Below are 23,293 nucleotides of genomic sequence, written 5' to 3'. Positions count from 1 at the left end.
GTCAAATAGGTTTGCAACTTAAAAGTTCTTTTGGACCATTGTCTGCTTCTGAATTACAGGGTAGAAGTAGTGGCCATAACTCCAGTTACCAAAGCGACTGCAAACTTTCCTTTCAGAAATGGACCTCACTATGAATAGTCAAGTCTTTGTCACTTCCTGGTTGTACTACTGTGATTCACCCTACTTGGGGAAATGCTTGAAGACCACTCTGAAGTGTTGTTACTTAACATAGAATATGTCAGACCACTTGCTTAGAGTTGTGATCTCTGCAAAGCACATTACATCCGTGCTCTGTATGTGGTCTTGACTTCATATTTGCTTTTGAGCACAATTCAAGGTGTTTGTGTAGGCCTCATCTACACTTAAAAATTAGGTCAACCTAGCTATATTGCTCAGGGCTGTGAAAAATGTCATGCTCTGAATGCCGTAGTTATGCTGACCTAACCCCATGTAGATGCAGCTAGGTCAACGGATGAATTCTTCAGTCAACTTAGTGACCACCTCTTTGAGAGGTGGATAAACTACATTGATGGAAAAACCCCTTGCACTGATGTAGGAAGCGTCTATGTTACAAGCGGCATAGCTGCAGAGCTGCTGCTGTAGCACTTGTCATGTAGACATAGCCTCAATCTTTAAAGTCATATTGGCTCGACTGCTGGCTGTTCAAGACACCTCCCCAAATGTATTACCTTGAGAGATGAGATCAGCTAAGTCGCTCATTGACAGTCTCTAAATGTGAACTCTAAGAGATTGGAGATAGAGCATCTTTAGAAAAAACATCTTCAACCCTGGAACTTGTTTCCCTTGTTGATCTGCCAGAGCCTGTTTTTCAACCTTCCAGGCATAGCACAAAGCCCATCTGTTTACTGACAGATGTAGTAGAAGGTAGGTAGGATACATGGGAAATCTCAGAATAGTTTGGGTCTAGTGTTTCTGCGTGTAGTGTCAGTAAATCTGCCTGCAATTTTGTTTTTTAAGAATATGTAGATATGCTCAGGGGCTTGAATGATGGATTTTTGTTTTATATCAGTATTAAACTAGTGATTTTTCCATCAGCATTTTGCTGGAAAAAGCCATTTCAACCAAAACAAAAATGTTCACAAAAGATTTTCGTTTGGGTGAAAAAGGTTAGTTTTTCAATTAAAAGTTTATAAATTAAAAATTCTTTCTATTTTGGTGAGGGGAAAAAAAAGTTTATCTGACTTTTTTTTTACTTTTCAGTCCCTTTTCCAGTGATGGTGGGGAAATAAGTAAAAAGTAGTGTTTTAAAAAATTGCACCGGCAACCTTAATTCTGGAATTCCCTGGCATTTTAGTGCTTGATGTCACCACATTAATGTTCTTTTAATGCAGTTTTGGATGTAATTTCCTAATTTAAAAAACAACCCTGAAAAACTGAAATTCTATCCTGTGGAACCACATATAGTGACCGCCTCCCAACTTGGGTCATCAGCAGGGTTTGGACGGCTAGAGCCACAGCACAGGCTGCTAGGGTTTGCGCTAGGAGAGTGACTGATAGAAGTAGTAGGCTGTTATCCTTTGTGTGATTCACAGCTACTCGCTGCCAGCAGAGGACTCCAGAGACTCTGGACTCCTGGGTTCAAGAGGGGAGTAGTGTCTGGGGTAATAGACCACTCTGCCCCTCTCTCCCCCGCCACTGCCCCGGGGTGACCACGCAGCCACCTCGGGCAGTACCCTCACACCGGGCTCTCTAGGGCCTGGCCCAGCCGGGCGGTCCCCGAGGCGCGGGCTGCACGCGGTCGCGCTCCCACTGCACAGCGCGAGCTGAGGGATCACGGCCAACTCCCGCCTTCCCTCGCGGCCGCCAGAGGACGGGGCTGCGGCGGCTCCTTCCCAGGGGGCGGGCCGTGAATCTCGGTCGCCGGGGCTGGGGCACGTAGCGCGCTGCGGAGCGAGGCGATTGGTCGGCGGCCGTTGCGCGGTGCCGGAGTGGATCGTCTGCACAGGGGCGGCCGCACGCGCCCGCAGCCCGGCCGGGGCCCGCCCCTTCCTTAAAGCCGCAGCCCGGGTAGGAGCCGCAGTGGCGGCAGCAGCAGCGGCCAGTGCCAGGCGCCGTTGGCTGCAGCGCTTCGCCCCGGAGCGCTGACTGGATGCGGCAGAGCCCCTCCCGCTACCCCCAGGCACCAAGCCCCGCCGGAGCCCGCGTCCCTCGCAGCGCAGCAGCCGGCGCCCAGGGCTGGCAGGATGTTTGACAAGACGCGGCTGCCCTTCGTGTTCCTGGATGTGGTCTGCGTGGTGCTGGGTACGTCCCCGGCTGCTTCGGTGCCTTGCTCTGTCTCCTGCCCCGCTTGCTGTCCCCCGGGCTGTGCGGGGCGCGGGGCTTGGCACCCTCCCTGCCGCGGTGTGGGGTGCGCGCCTGGCTGCAGCAGGGCTCCGCTCGGCTCGCGGTGCGGGTCACACGCTAATCACGGGCTGTCCGTCTTCCCCTGGGAGGAGGCTGCTCCAGCTGCCAGCACAGGGGCAGCCTTCTCTGGCTGACTGCTTCCACTGCTCTCCCATCACCTTTCATCCCTTCCCCGCCCGCTCTCTCCTCCCTCCGCACCAGAGCGACTGGGAGCCTCTCTCCTTCCCCTCCCCTTCACCTGGAGAAACCTGGTCGCTGCGACTGCCCCAAATCAGGATGAGCAGCAGCTGGCTAACGCAGTTAATGGCTTTAAACAAGAAGCACGTGTGTAGTCCTACCGCGGTTCGTTACCGGCAGAAGTGAAGCATTGGAGGGGGTTGCCCTCTGATAGAGCTAGTTCCGCTGGAAAGCAGATGGCTTGGGCCATTTTTCTGTAGGTTTTTGAGGTTCACTAGGATTTTGTTCCTTTCTTTACCTAGGTATGTTAATGTAGTTGACGAGCTTGCGACAGTGATGAAGAGGAAATGAGCGTTTATTTCTAGAAGGCTAAGCCTTACTAATTCTGTCTTGTGTCATGTGATGCATTTCTGCTCTCTCAACCTCTTCCAGGTCTCTAACCTTTTTCGGGTTTTTATTTTTCATCTGCTTTGACAGTTAATGAGTAGCAAACCCATTCTGGTTACAGCCCAGGGAACTTCAGTGTATTGTAGGCTTTGTCTTTTGGAGATTTGTTTTTCTTTTCTCCTTGGTTTAGGTAGCCCACTTTCTTCTGCAAAAAATCAACAAGAGGGCTAGTTGGGAAAATGTGTTTTGTTCTTTGTTTTGTGGCATGAAGGATGGGTACACAGTAGTAATGATGCAGTAGATGAAATATACAATAAATCCTTTCCTGCTTAAAATGAATAGGCTTATCCAAAAAGTATTTGTCTTCATCTTAATAGGCTATTGTACAATAAGCCTGGTCTAACAAATCCCTGATGATTAGAGCATCTGGTTGTTGTCCATGTCCTCCACTCTCCAACCCTAGGCACTTGTAAAGGTAACCTCCAATTTACAGAGCTAGTAGTGGGAAAACCACTCTTTAGTAAAAGCTGATCCAAGTAAATGAATGGAATTCTAAGTATAACTCGTAATCTCCGCAGCATGCTCGTGGTGATGTAGCATCTTCTTCCATAAGCAGATGTCAGTATTGGACTTGGTGGAGACTAATAGGAATGTTTAAGGGTTTACAAGTTCTTTCACTACTATTTACTAATGTCTACTGTCTAGCATGCCCCTGCCCTGTCAAAACTGTTAACAGCATTTAGCGTGACTTCCCTGGCATTAGTACCCATCTTTCAATAATAGTGCAGCTGCACTGTTGGTATAAATGGTATAAGGGCTAATGGATGGTTTTAGTGTCATGTCATCAAAACCTTGCCATACTGCTGAGAGGATCACATGTCCGGTCTTTGGTCTGTAGGTGAAAACATCCTTCAGTTGATCCAAAAGACAGATTTTTTTTTAAATGGACCTTAATAAGAAATCATAGTTGTGATCTTGCTGAAAAAGCAATTTCATGTTAACAAAAATAATAAATACAGTGGAATATTTTAATGTCAATTTGGAACAACCCCTCCTTTCATCATTTATATCTAGATCTGCATCTAATGATCACTCACTTTTTGCGGTTTTTTGTTTTTTTTAAAGTATGTATGCATGCAGTGAAGACATTTCCAAAATGGCCACGAGCATGCAATCATCTCATCAGTTTTTAGTGATATACTGCCAAAGCAGTCGAGTCAGATTATAATTGATCTTGATTGGCCAACTTGGAACTGAAGCATTCCCTACCTGCAGCTCCATTAGTCATCATAATACATTGACATCAGTAGGACACTACTTTTGGAAAGCAGATTTGGCTCCATTTAGCCAAATGGCTGCAAGTTGTGATCAGTTACAAAACTTAGAATATTTTTAACAGCCTCGCTATATTAAATTTGATACCTTTTTGTGGCCTTTCAAGCGGTTAAGTCTTCATTTTATATTGGGATTTTTAAATGCCTTCTTAATGGGTCAAGTATTTAGCATTACATGCACATTTTAAATTCAAGACAGTAAAATTTTCTTTAATTTTAAATATGTAAAATATATAAACCCTTCACAGCAAGTTAAAATTAAGGGAAGGTGACCAAAAAAATTACATGAATCTTAGATTTCCAATGATGGATACTATTAAAATTATCTGAGCCTGTTTCTCTGATCTCCCCTTAAGTCTGTCAGCTCAAACTTGGATAGATTAAAAATTCTGTTTTAGTTTTCTCCTCCCCACGATCTCCTTTTTTGATCACTGTGGACAACACTACCATTCTGCTTGGTACTCAGGCCTGGACTTTCTCTCTGACTCAGACATCTCTCTAGGTTCTCTCACTGAAGTTATATCAAAGCCTTGCCGATATTTGTGTATTACATCCCTAAAATATGGCCATTTAAATCCATCCACATAGCTAAACTTCTCATCCTGGCTTTTCTCATATTGATTACTGCAATGTCTCTTTCTTTGGCCTTGATAAATCAATCCTGCTGTGCTCATTTCCATTCAGAATGTTGCTGCAAAGATCATTTTCCTACCCTGTTGTCTTGACTATGTCATTCTTCTCTTTGAAGCCCTCCACTGGCTCGCCTTTTGATAAGAACAGATTTAAAGTTTTTATTAAAGCTAATGTTAAAAAAATTACATAATACATAGGTTGAGAAAAGAGTGTCTGTACATCTGGGTATAGTGCTTAGATTATCCACAAATACAGAGTTTGTTTTTAAAAGTCATATGATACATAGAGTACATAATCCGCAATAACTCAAATTTAGGTGAATAAATTTAAGAATACAGTTTAGATATTAGCATCCAAGTATTCAGGTACATCACTTATGCGAAGTTGTACAGAGATTTGGTTGTGGAAAGCAATATATATCAATGAGTGGAGACTGTCCCTCAGTAAGTGAGAACTAGGGTAGATTGTCCATTTAGGGAATACAATCGATCAGGGAAGTCTTTCAGTTACTTTCCTTACTACGCTTCTCATCGGCACTATAGCATCAAACATAAGCTACTTGTCTTCACTTTCAAGGCCCTTCACAATCTATCCTTACCCTAGGGCCTACCTATTCTCTCTTATTCAATATCTTATCAAAAGGTTGGCACCTACCTCTGACTCACAGCATCATCACCTTTATGCTTTCTCCCATGCTGCCCCTCATGTTTGAGAAGCTTCTTGTAAACATCTGCAAAACTAACTCATTATTCTCTTTCAAAATCCTCCTTAAAATTCTCCTTCACCATGAAGTCTACAGAAAACTTGACAACAGCTAGGTTGTCGATGTGCTGACACCATAGCCTAATCAGTCTGACCAATGCAGTCTCATTGTTTCCTTGTACTTTTCCCCCCATCTGTCTGTATGCATCTGTTGTCTTCTTTGGACTGTAAGCTGTTTGGGGTAGGCACGTTCTTTGTTCTGTATGCAGCAGTTAGCACAGTGGGGTCACAGTCTATGACTGAGGCTCCTAGGCAATACAAATTATTATTAATAGAATGAGCTCCCGCATGGCCCATGAGTGAACACTCCTCTTGCTCGGCAGCAGAATATTCTTATTCTTCGCATTCTTGGACCCCTCTTGAGAAAAGAACACACTTAGGTGCCTTGCTGAATTGGAGTCTGAGTACTGGATAGCTGAGAGTCTCTTCTACAGACGCATCTTCTTTAGCCTAAGCTAATTAACAAGATGGGGGGGGGGGAGAGAATGTGACCAGTGTGTCACATGAAGAGAATTGTTCCACACCTGTAGGCTTAAATGCATTGACAAAACCTGACAGACAAGGTGGGGGAGGTGATATCTTTTATTGGACCGACTTCTGTTAGCGTGAAAGCTTGTGTCTCTCACCTACGTAGAGGTCTTCTTCAGGTCATCTCTAATTCGTTAAGATATGTGGGCTGTACTATTTGTAAAATTAGGGAATGGCTTAGTTTATACATGAAGGGGGCGGGACGGGAATAGACTTTGGTGCTAGATTGTCTGTCTGTCTTGAGTGAGTGAGCAAGTCCCTGGGAAGAGCACCTGATTTTAGTTCAGTGTATTATGGAGAGTGTGGCTTTAGCCTCAGGTCTTCATGAAAGATATTTACACTTCTGAGGGAAAACTCCTGCCTGATATGAAATGCTTCTAGTTCTCCAAACATCCTTGGGTCTCACCTTGTGCTACTCAAATTATCTGTGTGCCTGTGGGACTAAAGATATCCACAGGTCCCCTACTGGAGATTAAGCTTAATGTTTCATGAATGTGACCACTGGGGAGTGTCTGATATAGCAGGGGAAACCCTCCTTAGCAGTGTCATTCAAAACACTTCTAGCTTGATAGATCAGCCAGTCTGGGACCAACCTCAAATTTTGATATGTTGTCATAAAAAAGGTTCTTACACTATGGTGGGGGGGGCGTTTGCTAAGATTTTATATATAAACTTTCTTTTTGGAGTCTTCTACAAAATGATTAGATTAGAATTTCACTGTATCTTAAGTGTCTTTTTTTTTCTCTCCTTTTTTTCCCCTTTCTTTTTCCTATGTTTCCTATACAGTACTGGTCTGCAAGACTGTGGGCAATAACCTATTTTCAAGGTGATTGTACTGTATATCTTTGCTTACAGGGAAATATTTTTTTCTCCTCTAGAAAATACAGGTGGTCTGAACTACAGACTACCTTCTCTTCCTGCACACTCCAGAACACCCCTCTTTTCTAATGGAGAAGTGTGTGGGTGGGTGGGTGGTCCAGGTATCTTGCAGTTGAGCCCTCACTTATATATTAAGATAGTAAGATGCAGTCCTTGCCCCAAAGAATATACAGTGTAATACAAACAAGATGGAGTGAAAATGCAACACCCTTACAAGTAACGCTGGGTGTCAAAGTGCCATAGAAACTGGTCAGTTTGTTTTCTAATTAGACAAGCTTGTATTTAATTACAGGGCTTCTTATTTCCTGACTCATGTCTTCCCTGAAGACCATAGTTGTTTGCACTCTGGACCCACAGGTAAAAGCACATGACATTTGCCTACAAGATGTGCTGACTTCTTATTGAAGAAGGTGAACAAATTTATCAGTTTGAACAACTGAAAAAATCAAACCCCTTAATCTGTTACTTATCCCATACAGAATAAACTATTGACTTGACAGTTGGTGACAGTTGTGGGGTAGAAATCCTTGGCTGTAGGTACAATAAAGCTGTAAGCTATGAGGAAATAGAAATTTTTCTTCTTCTTCCTGTTGATGACGAATTGACACTACTGATGTCTTAACATGGTTGATGAAACACCTGTGACGCTCTTAGATAAGTACTCTTCTAACTAGATAACTTAAGGAGGAAGTGAACTATTTACAAAAGGAGAGGATTACCTATCATTTTTCTTGAATTGTGTTGTGTACATCTAAAAAGATGAGTAATTTCTTTTATAGCGCAGATCATCTTGTCCACCTCCCATAAAGCTGGTGTAGTGTGGCAGAAGCAATAATATACAAATATCAATTAGTCACTATTGATTAATGGGGAGGGGGGAGAAAGCTCTTGTCTTCCAAAGAGCACATTGCTGATTATAATTATGCTTTTGTGTTTAATAAATACTTCAAATTAGATAAGAGAATGCTGACTCTGTTAGATTTAAATCAGCTTCATTTTTAAAATATTGAAAGTGATGGATTGAATTGTGAAAGTTGCAGAAGAGTACTGGATTATAATTTGTCTGGAACAAATGTAGACCAGTATCTCTTTTCCACTCTGGGTGGATCAGAGACTAAGGTGATGTCTCTATTGCCAAAAAAGATAGTGGCGTGAGTCTACAGAAGGATAGCTGAAATGTTTAGTCATAATCTTGCTGTAAAAATCCTAGTTAATTCTCATTAACTATCTCACTATTTTTAAAACTCCCCTCCCCATATTTTTCCCACATGGTGTGTCTACGCTCCACCAAAAGAAGCGTGCAGCGTAGAGTACATGAATATGTAGCCCCTGCCCCCAGCACAAATAACAGCATAGTTGGTGGGGCACAGCTTAGGTGAGCAGCAAAAAGATGCCCCAAAGGGGGTGGGTATGTATGTGAGTACATACCCTAGACACTTCCTACTATCCCAAGCATTGCTTCCTGTCTACACTGCTATTTTTAGCAGCATAGCATCCTGCTGCTCCTGTGCTGCTGGAGCCCTTCCCTGCTGTGGAGAGGCTTCAGCAGCAGCAAGCTGCTGATCTGTTTTTTTTTTTGTTCCCCCGCCCTGCTCTGTCTTCTCCCCACCACCAAAGTATTTCGCTGATGTGTAGCTACACCAGGGGTGAGCAAACTTTTTGGCCCGAGGGCCACATCTGGGAATAGAAATTGTATGACGGGCCATGAATGCTCACAAAATGGGGATGGGGGTGTGGGCTCTGGGGTGGGGCCAGAAAGGAGGAGTTCAGGGTGTGGGAGGGGGCTCCGGGCTGGGGAGGGGATGCAGGGGGGTGAGGGCTCTGGCTGGGGGTGCAGGCTCTGGGATGGGGTTGGGGATGAGGGATTTGGGGTGCAGGAGGGTGCTCTGGGCTGGGATCGAGGGGTTCAGAGGGTGGGAAGAGGATCCGGGGGTTGGGGTGCAAGGGGAGGCTCAGGGGTGCAGGCTCCGGGCAGTGCCTACCTCAAGTGGCTCCCGAAAGCAGCGGCATGTCCCTTCTTCGGCTCCTACGTGGAGGCACCGCCCCATCGGAAGGCACTGCCCCTGCAACTCCCATTGGCTGCAGTTCCTGGCCAATGGGAGCTGCGGGGGCGGCGCTTGGGGCAGGGGCAGTGTGTAGAGCGGAGTCCCCTGACTGCCCCTACACATAAGAGCTGGAGGGGGGCCATGCTGTTTCTTCCGGGAATCGCGTGGAGCGGCCCCTGACCCTGCTCCCTGGCTGGAGCCGGGCAAGCTTCAGACCCCGCTTCCCAGCGGGAGCTTGAGGGCCGGATTAAAATGGCTGGTGGGCCGAATTCAGCCCACGGGCCACCCTGAGCTACACGCTGCTGTGTTAGTGTGTGTATTGTAGATGTAGCCTCAGTGAAGGCAAAGCTTAAATAACAGTTGAGGTGTCAGTGCTGATCAAACAATGCCTATTTCTGTGTAGTGTTGCAGTTCCTGAACGCTGTAGTTCACCAGCCTTGCCACCTCTACCTCGACTTCTTGTGACTCACAAACATACTGTTGGTACCACTTCCAAGTTTATCATCATGTGGATGTTAAACTTCTAGAATGCAAATTGTTGTTGAATCTTCAGAGTCCGGTGAAAGGGGCAACTTGTCTTCAAATTAGCTACAGTGCATGTGAGAGAACATTCTCTTCTAAGATCTACTGAGAGCACAGGTGACTGACCAAAACTGCAAGGCTTTTTCCTCACCCTGTTTTTGTTTTTCCTGATCCCCGAATGCTTTTGCTGCCAAGAACAGCACTCAAAAAACTCCCTTCACTTTGCATAATGTGATCTACCTCATGCAGCAGCTGTCACTTCTGCCATATTAGGAAGCAAAAATCCAGAGTTAGTCTTAATCCAGCATTTACTAGTTAATAGCCATTGTCTTAAACCACTGGTCTGGCTCTTATGTTTTAGATGGAAGCAACTGGGTTTTAGTAGCTTCAGTTCAAACTGTATATAGTGTACTTACTATAGTTGTTTGCCTTCATGGAGAACTTTTATTTTCTCTGCACTACCTATATTTTAGGTTAGTTCTCCATATTTCCCATGGCTCCTGATGGTTTAAATTTTAAAACCTTACATTGTGCCAGGGACAGAATGATATGAAGATGCAGGTGAGCAGTTCAACTGATCAGTAAACATCTCTACCTATATTAGGTGGTTGTGGGGGGAGGGGAAGGATGGAGATCAAATGTGATAGTCAAAGGAAAGTAAAAGAGGTTCTCTTACACAATCAGTTAGGGAGCAACTGACTAAAGAGACCTTTTACATTGGGCAAACAACATAGAGGGTCTTAGCCTCCCTTCCCCCTCCCAGCACATGACTGGTGGCAGCACTTATGGGTAGAGGTGGGAAGAATGTCTTCAGGTTTAGTTCAGCTAGACCAAATATGTGAAACCAACTACCAAAAGTGTGATGACTGGAAGAACACAATATATAGCTACAAAAGTTTGAAAAGTCCCTACTAGTCACAAAAGATTAAGTTCACAAAAACCTCAATAAAAAGTAATCAATTAGCAGGTTATGTTAGAATTCTAGACTCTACTAACAGAAGTTAGAGATGGTAAAGACCCGTAAGTACAAGCAGTCCATCCTCTTGGTCTGCCAGTGTGGTTTGTTCCCTTTCATATGGTCTTGAGTGCTCCATCCAACCTGCTTTTAACTGTCCATTTAAAAATAAAAAAAGGGGGGGGCTTCCCCCTCTTTGCTGGGAGTCTGCTTCAATAAAATAAGTTTGGGCCTCATCCAAAGCCTGTTGAAGTCAGTGGAAAATACTGATTTCAGGAGACTTTTTTTAAACAGTAATTGTCTGCTTTTCAGGCATCAGTGTAAAATTAAAAGAAAACTCCCAGTTTTGCCAATTCTGTACAGTCTACTTAAAGTCTGTAATGAAGCACAGAAACCCTAATGTAAAGTTTTTCACCATCACTGGTCCAACTCCTGCTGAAATCAATGGCAAATCTCCTGATTGACTTCAGAGGGAACAAGACGGGGCCATGTGAGATGAACATGAAGATATCACAGTGGTGCTGTGTGTGAGAAACAGGACTCTCTTAAAATATACTTTAACTTCTTGGGATACATTGTTACATGACCACAGCATTGCAACTACTATGCATTAACTCATGTGTGGCTACAGTTCTGACCACAGAATAAACTTGCAGCTTGTAATGAGAGGATATAGTAACCCCTATGGCAGGGGTGGGCAAACTACAGCCTGGGGGCTGCATTTAATCTGGCCCTCGAGCTCCCGCTGGGGAGCGGGGTTGGGGGCTTGTCCTGTTCCCTGCATGCTGTGGCTCCGCGCGGCTTCCGGAAGCAGCGGCATGTCTCCCCTCCCCCTCCTATGCGTAGGGGCAGCCAGGGGGCTCCGCACACTGTCCCCACCCCAAGCGCTGCCCTCATAGTTCCCGTTGGCTGGGAATGAGGGCCAATGGGAGCTGTAGGGGCGGCACCTGCGGGTGAGGCAGTGCGCAGAGCCACCTGGCCACACCTCTGCATAGGAGCCGGAGGGGGGACATGCTGCTGCTTCCAGGAGCTGCTTGAGGAGGTAAACGCTGCCCGGAGCCTGCCCCCTTGGCCCCCTCCCGTGCCCCTGCTCCAGCCCTGATCCCCCTCCTGCCCTTTGAACCCCTCAGTCCCAGCCTGGAGCACCCTCCTGCACCCCCAACCCTGCATCCCCAGCCCCACCCCAGAGCCCGAACCCCCAGCCGGAGCCCTCACCCCCCTGCACTCCCTCCCCCAGCCCGGTGCCCCCTCCTGCACTCTGAACTCCCTCCTTTCTGGCTCCACCCCAGAACCTGCACCCCCACCCCGATTTTGTGAGCATTCGTGGCCCACCATACAATTTCTATTCCCACATGTGGCCCTCAGGCCAAAAAGTTTGCCCACCCCTGATGTAGCTACACATCACTGAAATACTCTGGTGGTGGGGAGGAGACAGAGCAGGGCGGGGGAACAAAAAACAGATCAGCAGCTTGCTGCTGCTGGAACCTCTCTCTACAGCAGGGAAGGGCTCCAGCAGCAGGGAGTTGCTGGAGCCTTTCCCTGCAACCTCCCCCCAGCTAGAGCCTTCCCCCTCCCCTGCATCCCAACTTCCTGCCCCAGCCCAGAGCTTCCTCCCCCAACCTGAACTCCTCATTTCTGGCCCCACCCCAGAGCCTGCCCCCTCAGCCAGACCCCTCACACCCTCTTGCAGCCAGCCCCAATTTGGTGAGCATTCATGGTCCGCCATACAATTTCCATACCCAGATGTGGCCCTCAGGCCAAAAAGTTTGCCCACCCCTTCCCTATGGGATATTACGTTTGTGCCCTTTTTTAGGGGGATGAAGGCTGGTTCTTTGAGCTAGTTTTTATTGTACTGTGTTGTTTATATTTTTTTAAAGTGGGGGGGACTTGGCAGCAATTCTTCCATCTTCTTCTTTTTGGTCTAGATATGAAAACTTTTGACCGTTAAGGATCTAAAGCAGAAGAACCCCTTAATGATTTGGGGAGTGCTTATACTCCCAGTGTCTGCGTATGTTCTAAGTGATAGGTAGGGGGTGTGTGTGAGTAATTGTGCTCAAGTATCACTTCAGCAACACCTATGCAGTCCTAGTGCAGATACTCAGAAATTGGCCCCTTTTAATTAATTGTGGCTATGCTGTTTCCTCCTACTGCAGACAGACTTACTCATGGGAGACCTAGCCATTCTTCCAGGATGACAGGGAATGAGCTCACCATTTCATTATAACTGCTTTCCAACCTTAATGCTGAATTGCTTATTACCATTGTTTGTTTGGGTTCCACTCTGGTTAACTTCTCCAATTAATATTTATCTGAAAACTAGTTAGATGCTGTCACTTGTATTCATAATTTTTTTTTAATATTAAACTTTTGAGCTGTGTAAGTCATTGAAGAGATTTAGCTTGTGAAATCAAGATACCTTTAAAAGTGACCTACAAAAGATGTAGAAAAATCAAATGTTGTGCCCCTTGTGCTGCTTTATTTATAATGTCTCCTTCTTGACATAGAAATATCAGCAAAGGTTTGTTCTTTTGTAGTTTTTCTTGAAGATGTTCTATAGGCCTCCAATGTTCACTGTACCCCTCCAATTAAGCTGTAAGAGTTTTTAATGTCAGCTCTTTAACTGACATCCTTTCTACCAAGTGACAGCAGGTATTGGCATCAAATGGATATTAATTAAAATTTTTTTTTAGGCAGGTTGAGTAAAAACGTCTTCCCTCCTTTTTTTTTTTTCTTTGGTTTAGCTTTCAGCCTCCTGTGATGTCACTTCACGAGGTTCTCCAGTTACCACAGAATCGTCTTAAAAAGACAGATTTGAATTTTTCTTTTTTCTAGTTAAAATTAACCTTTCAACCTCTTGCATATAAAGAAGCATCTACAAAATAGGCAGAAGTCCACTTCTTCTCCTTCCATCCTCCCCAATACACACATTATTTGCTTTCATGTTTACAGTTCTTTCTGTGACCTGTATTAAAATCAGAATTTCATTCAGACTCAGGACTCTGTCACCTCTTATTCTCTTCTTATATCTGTGGTCACATCAGCATTGGAAATTGAACTTTCTTCCCAAAGGGAACGTTCGTAATAACGGACGTCTAAAATATATGGCAAGGCAGTTGACCTGTATATAGCTAATGGTTCTATTATAATCTTCAACAGGGCAGATAATACCTCAACACACATGAAATATTGTGGTATCTAAGCACTTACTTCCCTATATCACCTAGCTTCCTTCTTATTCATACAGATAAAAGTTGAGAAAAGTTAGATGAGATGTATCTGAACATATTGTAGAACGATTCTGTGTACTCAAATGTGACAGTTACATAAAAAGTTTAAAATTAATAAGCTAACTCTGAACAAACTTGTCTAGCTTCAAAAGTAGAAATATTTTTTTTGCAAAAACAAATACTATGTCTAATTGTGCATTAAAATGCAGTTTAAGTATTTATTTTCAAACACTATAATAATGACAGTTTAAAGACACAACTGATGTGCTCTGGAAACAGTTATAAGTTATGAAAACTCCAGGTTGCCAAGAGAATGCCTGGCTCTGATTACTAAAATAGTTCTCTTATTTATATTCTGATGCGTGCTATTGGGATACAGTATGGAAAAATGGCATGGTCTTAGGGATGGTGTAGTGTGTTATGGAAAACCTGTAGTTTCTCTGACACTGCCATCATAACCTGGATCTGTTAAGAACCCTGTTTGTTTAAGTAGAACACTGCTGTGCTACATTCTTACTAAGCTGCACAGGAAAGGAGAACCTTTGCGTCTTTCCATAGTTAAAAATCAGTCATGTGTACAGAGTTCATGGTCATTGACTTGAAATTACTTTTAGCAGTTGCAGTCCAATGTATACTAGCTTGGGGTGGGGAAATGGTCAAACCATCTAACTTGACAGGCTTTGAATAAAACCTGAATCACTAGATTCATTTTACACACAGACTTTTAAACAGAAAATCTGTGATTGTAGCTGCAGAACTTCTCCACCTGTTTGACAGCCTGCTTCCTTTTTGAGAATAGGGAAGGCAAGATATGAGTGAGCTGGACAGCTACAAAATCTGGAATAACAAGGTCTTGACCTTAGGTTGATTTCCTTTTTAATAATTTTTGTAAGTGATCACGCTAGTGCAGCCAGATTCAAATTCACTGTATATTCCTACCTGTACTACTGTGGTAAAATCAATTATTCGAATATGTGCTGAATATTTGCAGCAGAATGTACAGGTGGAGTTCAGTAGGATTTACAGGCAGTCAGCAACTCTGAAAATCAGGCCACTGATCTCTCACTGCCTCTGTTTTCTCATCTGTAAAACTCAAATTGTACTTGTTTGCATACTTAAAACAGGGGTGGTGAAGATTAATGAGCTCATTAATGTTTATAAGGCACTTCAAAGATGTTATGTGTAATTCATTTTTAATTGGGGTGGATAATGTAAATAATAAATGAGAATCTAATTTCCCAGAGAGCTAACCTTAATTGGAGGAGAGAGAATAGCTTTAATCCTTACAATAAATGATTTAAACAGAAATCTCCCCCCCCCCCCCTCACCACCCACAACCCCAAGAATTTCTATGTACAGTCTCCTCCAAGCCAGAGGATAAATCCTTTTTCCCCCTCCCCCCCTTCCCACTTCTGCACTCCTGAGCAGTCACAGCCATCCTTATCCAGCAGGAATGGCACAGTAAATGACTTCCTCTTTGAGGTGCCATCTGTTTCACACCACAGGCTGGGCCAGCGAGGTAGCTATTAAAGAGCATTGTGGTTATTACTCTTCTTAATCTTATTCCTTCTCAGCCACCCAGCAAGTTATTGGCATGTTCTCACTACTGAAAAAAGAAGTTGCAAATAGTATGAAAGGAACAGGAAGAAATGTTAGCTCAGTTTTATTATAGTTAGTATAGCTTTAAGCAAATGTGTACCCTCTCTGTTTGCCAGAAGGCTTTCTTAAATTACAGTATCAGAATCATTAGGTTGGTATAAACATGATAGTATTAAAAATGCTTCAGCTAACAATCTTAGGCACTTACAGTCAGGGCAGGAAAGATCTACTAGCCAGGTATAAATAGGAAAGACAAGGTAAAGGGAACCTGCCAGTGAGGTCCAGGGGCAGCATTCTGGCAAACAGCCCAGTTTTTCTCCCTTCATTCATTCCTGGCTGCTGGGAATAAAGAGGGTGCATTGATCTCCACCTTCTGTATCTGCCTCTGTCTAGCTACTAGGTGTTTTGACAAATTCTAAGCACCTCTTTCCCTCTTCTGTTTCAAGGAGCTTTCTGTCTCTTCCAGTCATTGCAGAACCTCCTGGCTGTTCTGAGGGTCTCTCTCTCTATTGGTCTTCTATGCTTTGTGCCAGCCTCCTGGCTGCTCTGAGTAAGGTGGGTGGGGGAAGAGGGCTCTGCTACCTCTACTCCTCCAACTAAGGTGTCTTTGAGGTGGTCTTCCCCTAAGTGAATAGTCCAGCACCTTTCTTGGTGTCAGCTGCTCACTGACTTTCCTCAGCAATGTGAATCTGACTTGACTTAGTTTCATTGGTGGCCATAGGATTCTGATAAGCCGTGGCAAAACTCCCACTGATTGGCGAATTGAATTTTTAATAGTCCTGGGCACTCTCTTCCCACAGAATCTATCCTTCCGTTATCCTATAGGAATTTTTGTATAACACTTATATTTGCATAGTTTATAGGGAAAACTCAATTTTTCCTGTAGCTTGACTCCTGAGAACCTATGGTTATACAGTTTGTGATGGAATGTTAGCTGAGTATGCTGTGACCTAGTCCAGCAATTCTAGGAATTAAGAATGTGACCTGTAAAAGTGTATTTTAATTTTAAAAAAATCACTAAGCTTTGCTAATGAATAGCATTCAGTTGGAGACTCCTTGTGTGGAGAGGTGTGGCCTGCCTGAGTGATAGGGTGACATGATTTTTGCAAAGCAAGAATACCAGCTCTCCAGCATAACTCTAGGAATTAGCAGGTGTGGCATTTTGAGTTTGACAAACAAGTTCTGACTACATTTGAAGACAAGTTGAAGGAAGACTTTGGTGTGGATTTGACAGATTGGCAATCCACTTATATTACACAGACTGGATAAAAATCAATGTTTTTTATATTAGGATTTTTTAATACATAAACCTATTTGAAATGATGGCAACCTCTGTTAAGTCTAAAACTTACTCTAATCTATTAATCACGTTGCTTAATTTAAAATTTTTTAATTTGTATATGTTTACTGCCAACGTTTTAAAAAAGAAATTAAGACCAATAAACTTCTTAGCCAGTGGCTTCCAGGACCTGGAACTAGAGTTTGTTGAAGTGCTAAAACAGCTTTTTTTTTTTTTTTTTAAACAGTATTGGCCTTTTTGCAAGTGCAGAGAGAATATTTTCTTCATTTCAGTTTATTTAACTAGTTTACTCAATGATGCATTCATTCAAAGTTAAAAAACCGGAAAGTTTCCTTGTCCAGTCTATGAATAAAAAATAGGTGTGAAAGGATGAGATCTACTAATTCTAAAACTTTGCAAGGGTGACAAACAATCCAATTCATGACTTGCTGATAATACTTGTATTGGTTAATAAATGCGAAACATGCTTTGATAAAAATGCATCAAAAAGAGTTTTTCTTATGTATCCAGCAGTTTTAAGGTAGCCTTATTTAACTAATCAAAAGAAAACAACTGACTTTAAAATGCTCTTTTTGTGCATTTTAATTGCATTTGTATTCCCTCCCAAATAGACATGAGACAAATCACAACTAAAAAGTTAATCCTCTTTTAAACAGAAAATGATGAATAATGCATTTCTTTACATAGCAACATAAAAACTAAGAATTGGAATAAATGTAGGGTAATCTATATAACTGCTTGAATAACTATGTATAGATATACCCTCCTGGTTTTGAGGAAAGAAGCATCAAAAACAGTGTAAAGCAGGGATCTCAAACTCAAATGACCACGAGGGCCACATGAGGACTAGTACATTGGCTCGAGGGCCGCATCACTGACACACCACCCCGCTGCCTCTGGCCCCGCCCACACTCCACCCCTTCAATGAGGCTCCGCCCCTGCCCTGCCTCTTCCCACCCCTTCCCCAAAGTCCCCACCCCAACTCCGCTCCCTCCCTCCCCCTATTTCAACCCCTTTCCCAAATCCCCGCCTCTTCTTCGCCTCCTATCCTGAGCACGTGGCTCCCCGCTCCTCTTCCTCCCTCCTGGAAAGCACTACCAAACAGCTGTTTGGCGGCGGGAAGTGCCTGGAGGTAGGCAGAAGAGCGGGGAGGCAGTGCGCTGGGGGGGAGGAGGGAGCGGCAGGTGAAGGGAGCTTGGCCGCAGGAAATAACTTGGGGGGTGGGGGCTACGGGGAGCTTGGTGGGCCGCAGCAAATAACTCTGTGGGCCGTGTGTTTGAGACCCCTGTATACTTAATTGCAAATAATAAACTAGGGGAAAAAAATCATGTCATTGGGTGTCCCGGTCTCTCCGCCCCCCCCCCCCCCCCCCGTGATGTTCTTACAGAATTGGAGCTTCCCCCCTTATTGAGCAACAAAAATGCTCCTGAAATAGAACATTCTTTTATCTTATGTATAAAATCTAACTACAAAAGAAATCTGTAAGCATAATAAAGGGGTTGTGAAAAGAGCTGATTGGAAATCCTTCCAGTAAAACTAAGTTTTGTTGGAAAATGCCAATTTGGTAGAATGAAATGTTTCAGTGAATCTTGTAGAGTTCCACTAAACTTTTGTTGAAACACCGCAGGGTGCTCTGGCTTTGCTTCCCCCAGCTCCTGAGAAGTGAGGGACAGAGTAGCTGAGTTCTCTATCAGCTGGCCTGAAAGCACAAGTGAAATTGACAAAACCCTGAGGGCAGCTGGAAAACCGCAAAATTTAGTTTTCCTACAGTGAAATCTTGAAATGTGAAAATTTTCACTTTTGATGCCATTGCATTTCAGGATGAAACTTTCTCAAAAACACAAGTTTTTCATGGAAAGGGTTTCCTCCTTTTAGGTCAGCTCTAGTTTTGAACGCTGGTGGAGCCTAATGCTGTTTCCTGTCAAATAATGTTCTTGTCTGTGGGGAATACTGTAGCATTTCAGCCAGCTATAACATGCTCCTGAGTAAAAGCAGATTTTAATCCTAAATGGCAAATCATTAGTTAATAAAACTGTATTCTGGGTATCCCCTTGGTGAAGCCTGTTCACTGTCAGAATGACTTCCCAGAGACCCTCAGACAATATTCCAGAGTTAATAGTCTTGTGGTATAAGAAGCTAGTTTAGAGAGCTTTTTCCTGGCCCTGATCTCTGTTGCTTCTTCTGCTGGCTAACTTGGAGGGGAGCAGAGGGTGAGTCATGGGGTTTAGGAGAGAGTGTCAAAGAGAAGCTGGCTTCCAGACTCGCCCTCCTGTCACTAGCTGCCTTTCTCCACAAAGGTGCTCAAAGGTGGGTTGCCAGGTGTCCAGTTTTTGACCAGAACGCGGTCAGAGCAGCAGCACTGCTGACTGGGCCATCAACAGTCCAGTTGGCGGCACAGCAGGGCTAAGGCAGGCTCCCTGCCTCCCTTGGCTCTGTGCGGCTCCTGGAAACAGCGGCATGTTCCGTGCGCCCCCCCCCCCCCCCCCCGCCCCTAGGCATAGGGGCAGCCAGGGGGCTCCGTGCACTGTCCCTGCCCCAAGTGTCAGCTTCGCGGCTCCCACTGGCTAGGAACCACGGCCAATGGGAGCTGTGGGGGCGGTGCCTGCGGACAGGACAGTGTGCAGAGCTGCCTGGCTGTGCCTCTGCATAGGAGCCATGGGGGGGGATATGCTGTTGCTTCCGGGAGCTGCCTGAGGCTAGTTTAATAAAAGAGCCTGCACCCCCTCCTGTGCCCCAGCCCTGATCCCCCTCCTGCCCTCTGAACCCCTCAATCCCAGCCTGGAGCACCCTCGTACTTCCCAAACCCCTCAACCCCAGCTGGAGCCTTCACACCCCCTGCATCCCAACCCCTTGCCCCAGCTCTGATCCTTCTCCTGCACCCCAAATCTCTCAGCCCCAGCCCGGAGTCCCCTTCTGTGCCCCACCCTGGAGCCTGTCAAGTATTACTCTGGTTGACTTCTCATATTCTGGTTCCCCATTCCCAAGTTTTGTTAACTTAAAATATTTCATTAGGTCCCTACAAAGTTTTCAGTTATGAAGTTAAAATAAACTCTGTTTTATTTTCCTCTTAAATTTGTGGGGGCTATGCCATTTTTGGCTGCAGCCAATTTCTTTTTTCTGTTAGACAAGAAGAGTAAGAGTTTCAGGAACATACTTATGTGCTTAACTTTATGCTGTGGTGCTGTGAGTAGTTCCAGTGCATATGCATAACTTTATTTTTGTGAATAAAACAAATACACATGAGTATTTCACTGCAGCCCAGACTATGAAACTTGTGTGCCTAAAACTACTTTTGTTTCAGGTTCAGTTAAACAAAAGTGTGTTGTGTCCAAAACATTCCCCTACAATGTTTTCAAACCAAATACTATAGCGTGACTAGTATGTGAGAACCAAGAAGTGAAATCAGTGGTGGCTAAGACTGAGAAGAGCTACAATAGTTTTCTGACTACTCAAATTGAGGAAAGGGGAGAAAGAAGGGTAAGAAACAGCATAATTAGAAGTAAACTAGACTCTTAACATAGCCAATTTTAATATTGGCAACATGAATAAGGAAATTAGACTTAAAATCTGAGATTTTAAGTTCTTGATGATGCCTTTTTAAAGAAACAAGTGTCACCAAACTAAAAGAGTAACTTGTGATTTTTGTTTTAAAATAAAGTGAGGAAAACTTTTTTCTTATCATGAACTGTGACTGTTCTTAGAACAGTACAGTAATGCCTTTATCCTTTACCCCTAGTTCAGGGTCCATTACGTAACTGCTACTAAGTAATAATCACTTTGGCTTATCTTGTATAAATTATGTTGAACAATGTTAATGCCTGTATTTAACTTTATATTCTGTCATAACCTCTATAAAATAAGGAAGAACAATAAATTAACAGAAGGTATGTAATGCTGTGGCTGCAATAAGAGACAGTTGCAGCCTATTCCTTTTGTTTTAGATTGGTATAAGACACTCCTGTTGCACAGCCAGGAAACTTGAAGATGGCAGCTGTACATGGAGTAAAGACTTTTACAAGAAACTTCTAATTCTCATGTAGCCCAAGGGGCTACATATGACTGAAATATGGAGCATGTGTGACCTCATTGTCACAGTGCCAGTGTAGTGTGGGCAGCATGCATCTGACCTAGGGTTGCCAATTTTGGTTGGACATATTTCTGGAGGTTTCATCACATGTGATCTTCAATTCAAGATTAATCTTTAATTCCTGGAGATTCCAGGACAATCCTGGAGAGTTGGCAACCCTAATCTGAGCCCACTCTCATTGGGGTGCCTTAGTGGGCCTTATTAGGAATTGGTTAACACTTCTTTTTTTTTTTTTTCTGAATGAACATTATTAGCCTATTGACTGTTTTTTCTGGCTGAAGGGAAACAGAGATTGGATAAACTGGTGTACTCTTCAGGGCAGGAACTATTTGCCTCTGCAGGTGTGTGCAGTACTTAGTTTACTCTTGGTGCTGCTGGAATACAAGCAATAAATCATTATATAAAGAGCAAGAGGAGGAGAAAAGAGTCTTTTCCTGTAGCAGCAAGAGGCTTATTTTAACAGATGCCATCTTACTGCGTGTGTGCTCCACTGCCTTTTGTGATCTAAAATTTTCTAAAGATAGAACTGGGTATTTAATAACTAAGCTGTTATCAAAGTTGACCTCTATTGGAATTAGGGTGCTCTGTGATTTGGACTAGACTTGAGGGGGTTTGAAATAGCTGGAGATGGGGCAAGGGATGAACAAAAACTGGCTGACTTGCCTCCCATTCCAGTTCTTCAAGGCCAGACCTGATGCCCCTTTCTCAGCATCTCCTATAGAAGGAGACCTGACACTTTGCATTTCTATTAAGGAAGCTCTCTATTTGCCTGGATATAACTAATAAATAGGCTCGGCTGACATCAATTTTGAAAATTTACATGGATATTATCCATGTTTGTTCTTATGCATTTTTTTATTTTATCATTTATTTTGGAAATCTTTAGTTGTCCAAAATTTTGGACAATGTCATTAAATAATTGTCTGACCCCCACAGATGTTGAGATTCAAGAAATTAAAGCTTTATAATCAATAAAACACACATTGTCAATATCACATGCCAAAATAAATATAATAAATATCCAGAAATCAAACTCTAAATTCTCAAGCAGCATTTTTCTTACTCTGCCTATCTGTAAATTTTTCTTATCAATGGAAATATTTGTGTGTGCGTGGGGTGTGGTGAAATTGACACTCACTGGCTCAGATAAAAATCTAATCCTTCCAAATCGAATCTACTTGTAAACACTTGCTGTGGTCGAAAGTCTGTTGTGCATACCATTTTGTAATTCTGGTAGATGAGGGTCTCTACAAGGATACAGAAAGGAAGGGGGGGCTCATCTCTGAAAGTTGAAGGTGTCTGGAAGAGAACTACAACACGCAGAACTCTAGATCAAAACTTTGAAACTGGAGTGGTCTTGAGGATGAAAGGGACCACAAAGAGAGGAGTGACTAACAGGCAACTTAATATGGGGAACACCAATTATGTTTGTATATTGATAAGGTGACTAGTGGATTATTGAATAAAATGTTAGCTGCTTTGGAATCTGGAAAAAATGAGTTCAGTGAGAGCTGTTCTAATTATATAAATTGCACAATGCAGAGATACTAGAGAAAGTTGAGAAATTAGTTGGTAGAAACAAATAGAAACTAAAAAAATTAAGAAGTTTGGTAGATACCTTTAAACTATATTTATACAAATATCTATGTATATTCTGACCACAAACAATCTTAATGAATGAATCCAGGAAGATGTGGGTTTTCAAAAACAAAGACTCTCTGAAGTGTTGTGAAAGTCAAATGAACTGGAATTTGGGGTCTGTTGCATGAATGCACAAACATTGATGTCAAGGTTGTACTCCTCTCCCACCACACTGACTTTTTTCTTTCCCTATTTCAGGTTGCAAAAGCCTCAGAGTATCACTACCTTTCTGTGCCATTTGTCTGACTATTCCTCTGCTCCTACTTATTAACCTGTGCCTTAGAGTTGTCTTTTACCCTGTTTCTTCTCCTTCAAAATCGGGTCCTTTTCTGTGAAGCTTGTTGGTGATAATGGGCACGTGCCTCTTTGACTTTATTCAAGGCACTGTACTCTTCAATATTTTGAATTGTAAGTTCTTTAGGGCTAAGATTTTGAACCCATTCTAAGTTAGAGTATTTTACTTACTGGCATGTGTTGAATTTCCGTTTACTGCTATATAAACAAAAATATGGAAGACTGGACTCCTTAGATTAGAAAGGAGTTCTGAGTCCCTCTGTTCTTTTAAAGTCTTGTGTAAAGACTTTTGAAGGAAATGCACTGCTTAACTTGAGAAGGAGAGATGTCATTCAGAGATGAATAAATGAGGCGGTGCTTTGGATCTGAAATAGGTTTAGGCTAGGATATGGGGTGAATCAGGATTATACTTAAAGTCTGAAGGTGCTGAACTCTGGTGAGCTGCCTTCACAAGGTTTGGGTCTTTTCTGTACTAAAATATGGGCCCCATGTGGTTTTGGCTGTGACACGAAACCAAAACTGCAGGCCTGGTTTGGATTTGGACCTTTGAGACTCTTCC

At 43.4% G+C, this 23,293-nt stretch overlaps 1 protein-coding gene across 2 annotated transcripts in view; it reads left to right on the top strand.

Annotated features, from left to right (window-relative positions):
- Positions 1-1,962: 1,962 nt before the first annotated feature.
- PLPP1 (phospholipid phosphatase 1) overlaps positions 1,963-23,293 on the top strand; it is a 120,909-nt gene continuing 99,578 nt past the window's right edge. For both annotated transcript variants that reach the window (XM_026649093.2, XM_026649092.2), the window contains exon 1: positions 1,963-2,262. In XM_026649093.2, the coding sequence (XP_026504878.1) occupies positions 2,205-2,262 (58 nt within the window). In that variant the 5' untranslated portion in view covers positions 1,963-2,204. The remainder of the gene's footprint in view (positions 2,263-23,293) is intronic.

Source organism: Terrapene carolina, unplaced genomic scaffold, assembly GCF_002925995.2.
Source record: "Terrapene carolina triunguis isolate 2854851 unplaced genomic scaffold, T_m_triunguis-2.0 Scaffold69, whole genome shotgun sequence".
Classification (NCBI taxonomy): domain Eukaryota; kingdom Metazoa; phylum Chordata; order Testudines; family Emydidae; genus Terrapene; species Terrapene triunguis.
This window is presented reverse-complemented; position numbering and strand designations above follow the sequence as displayed.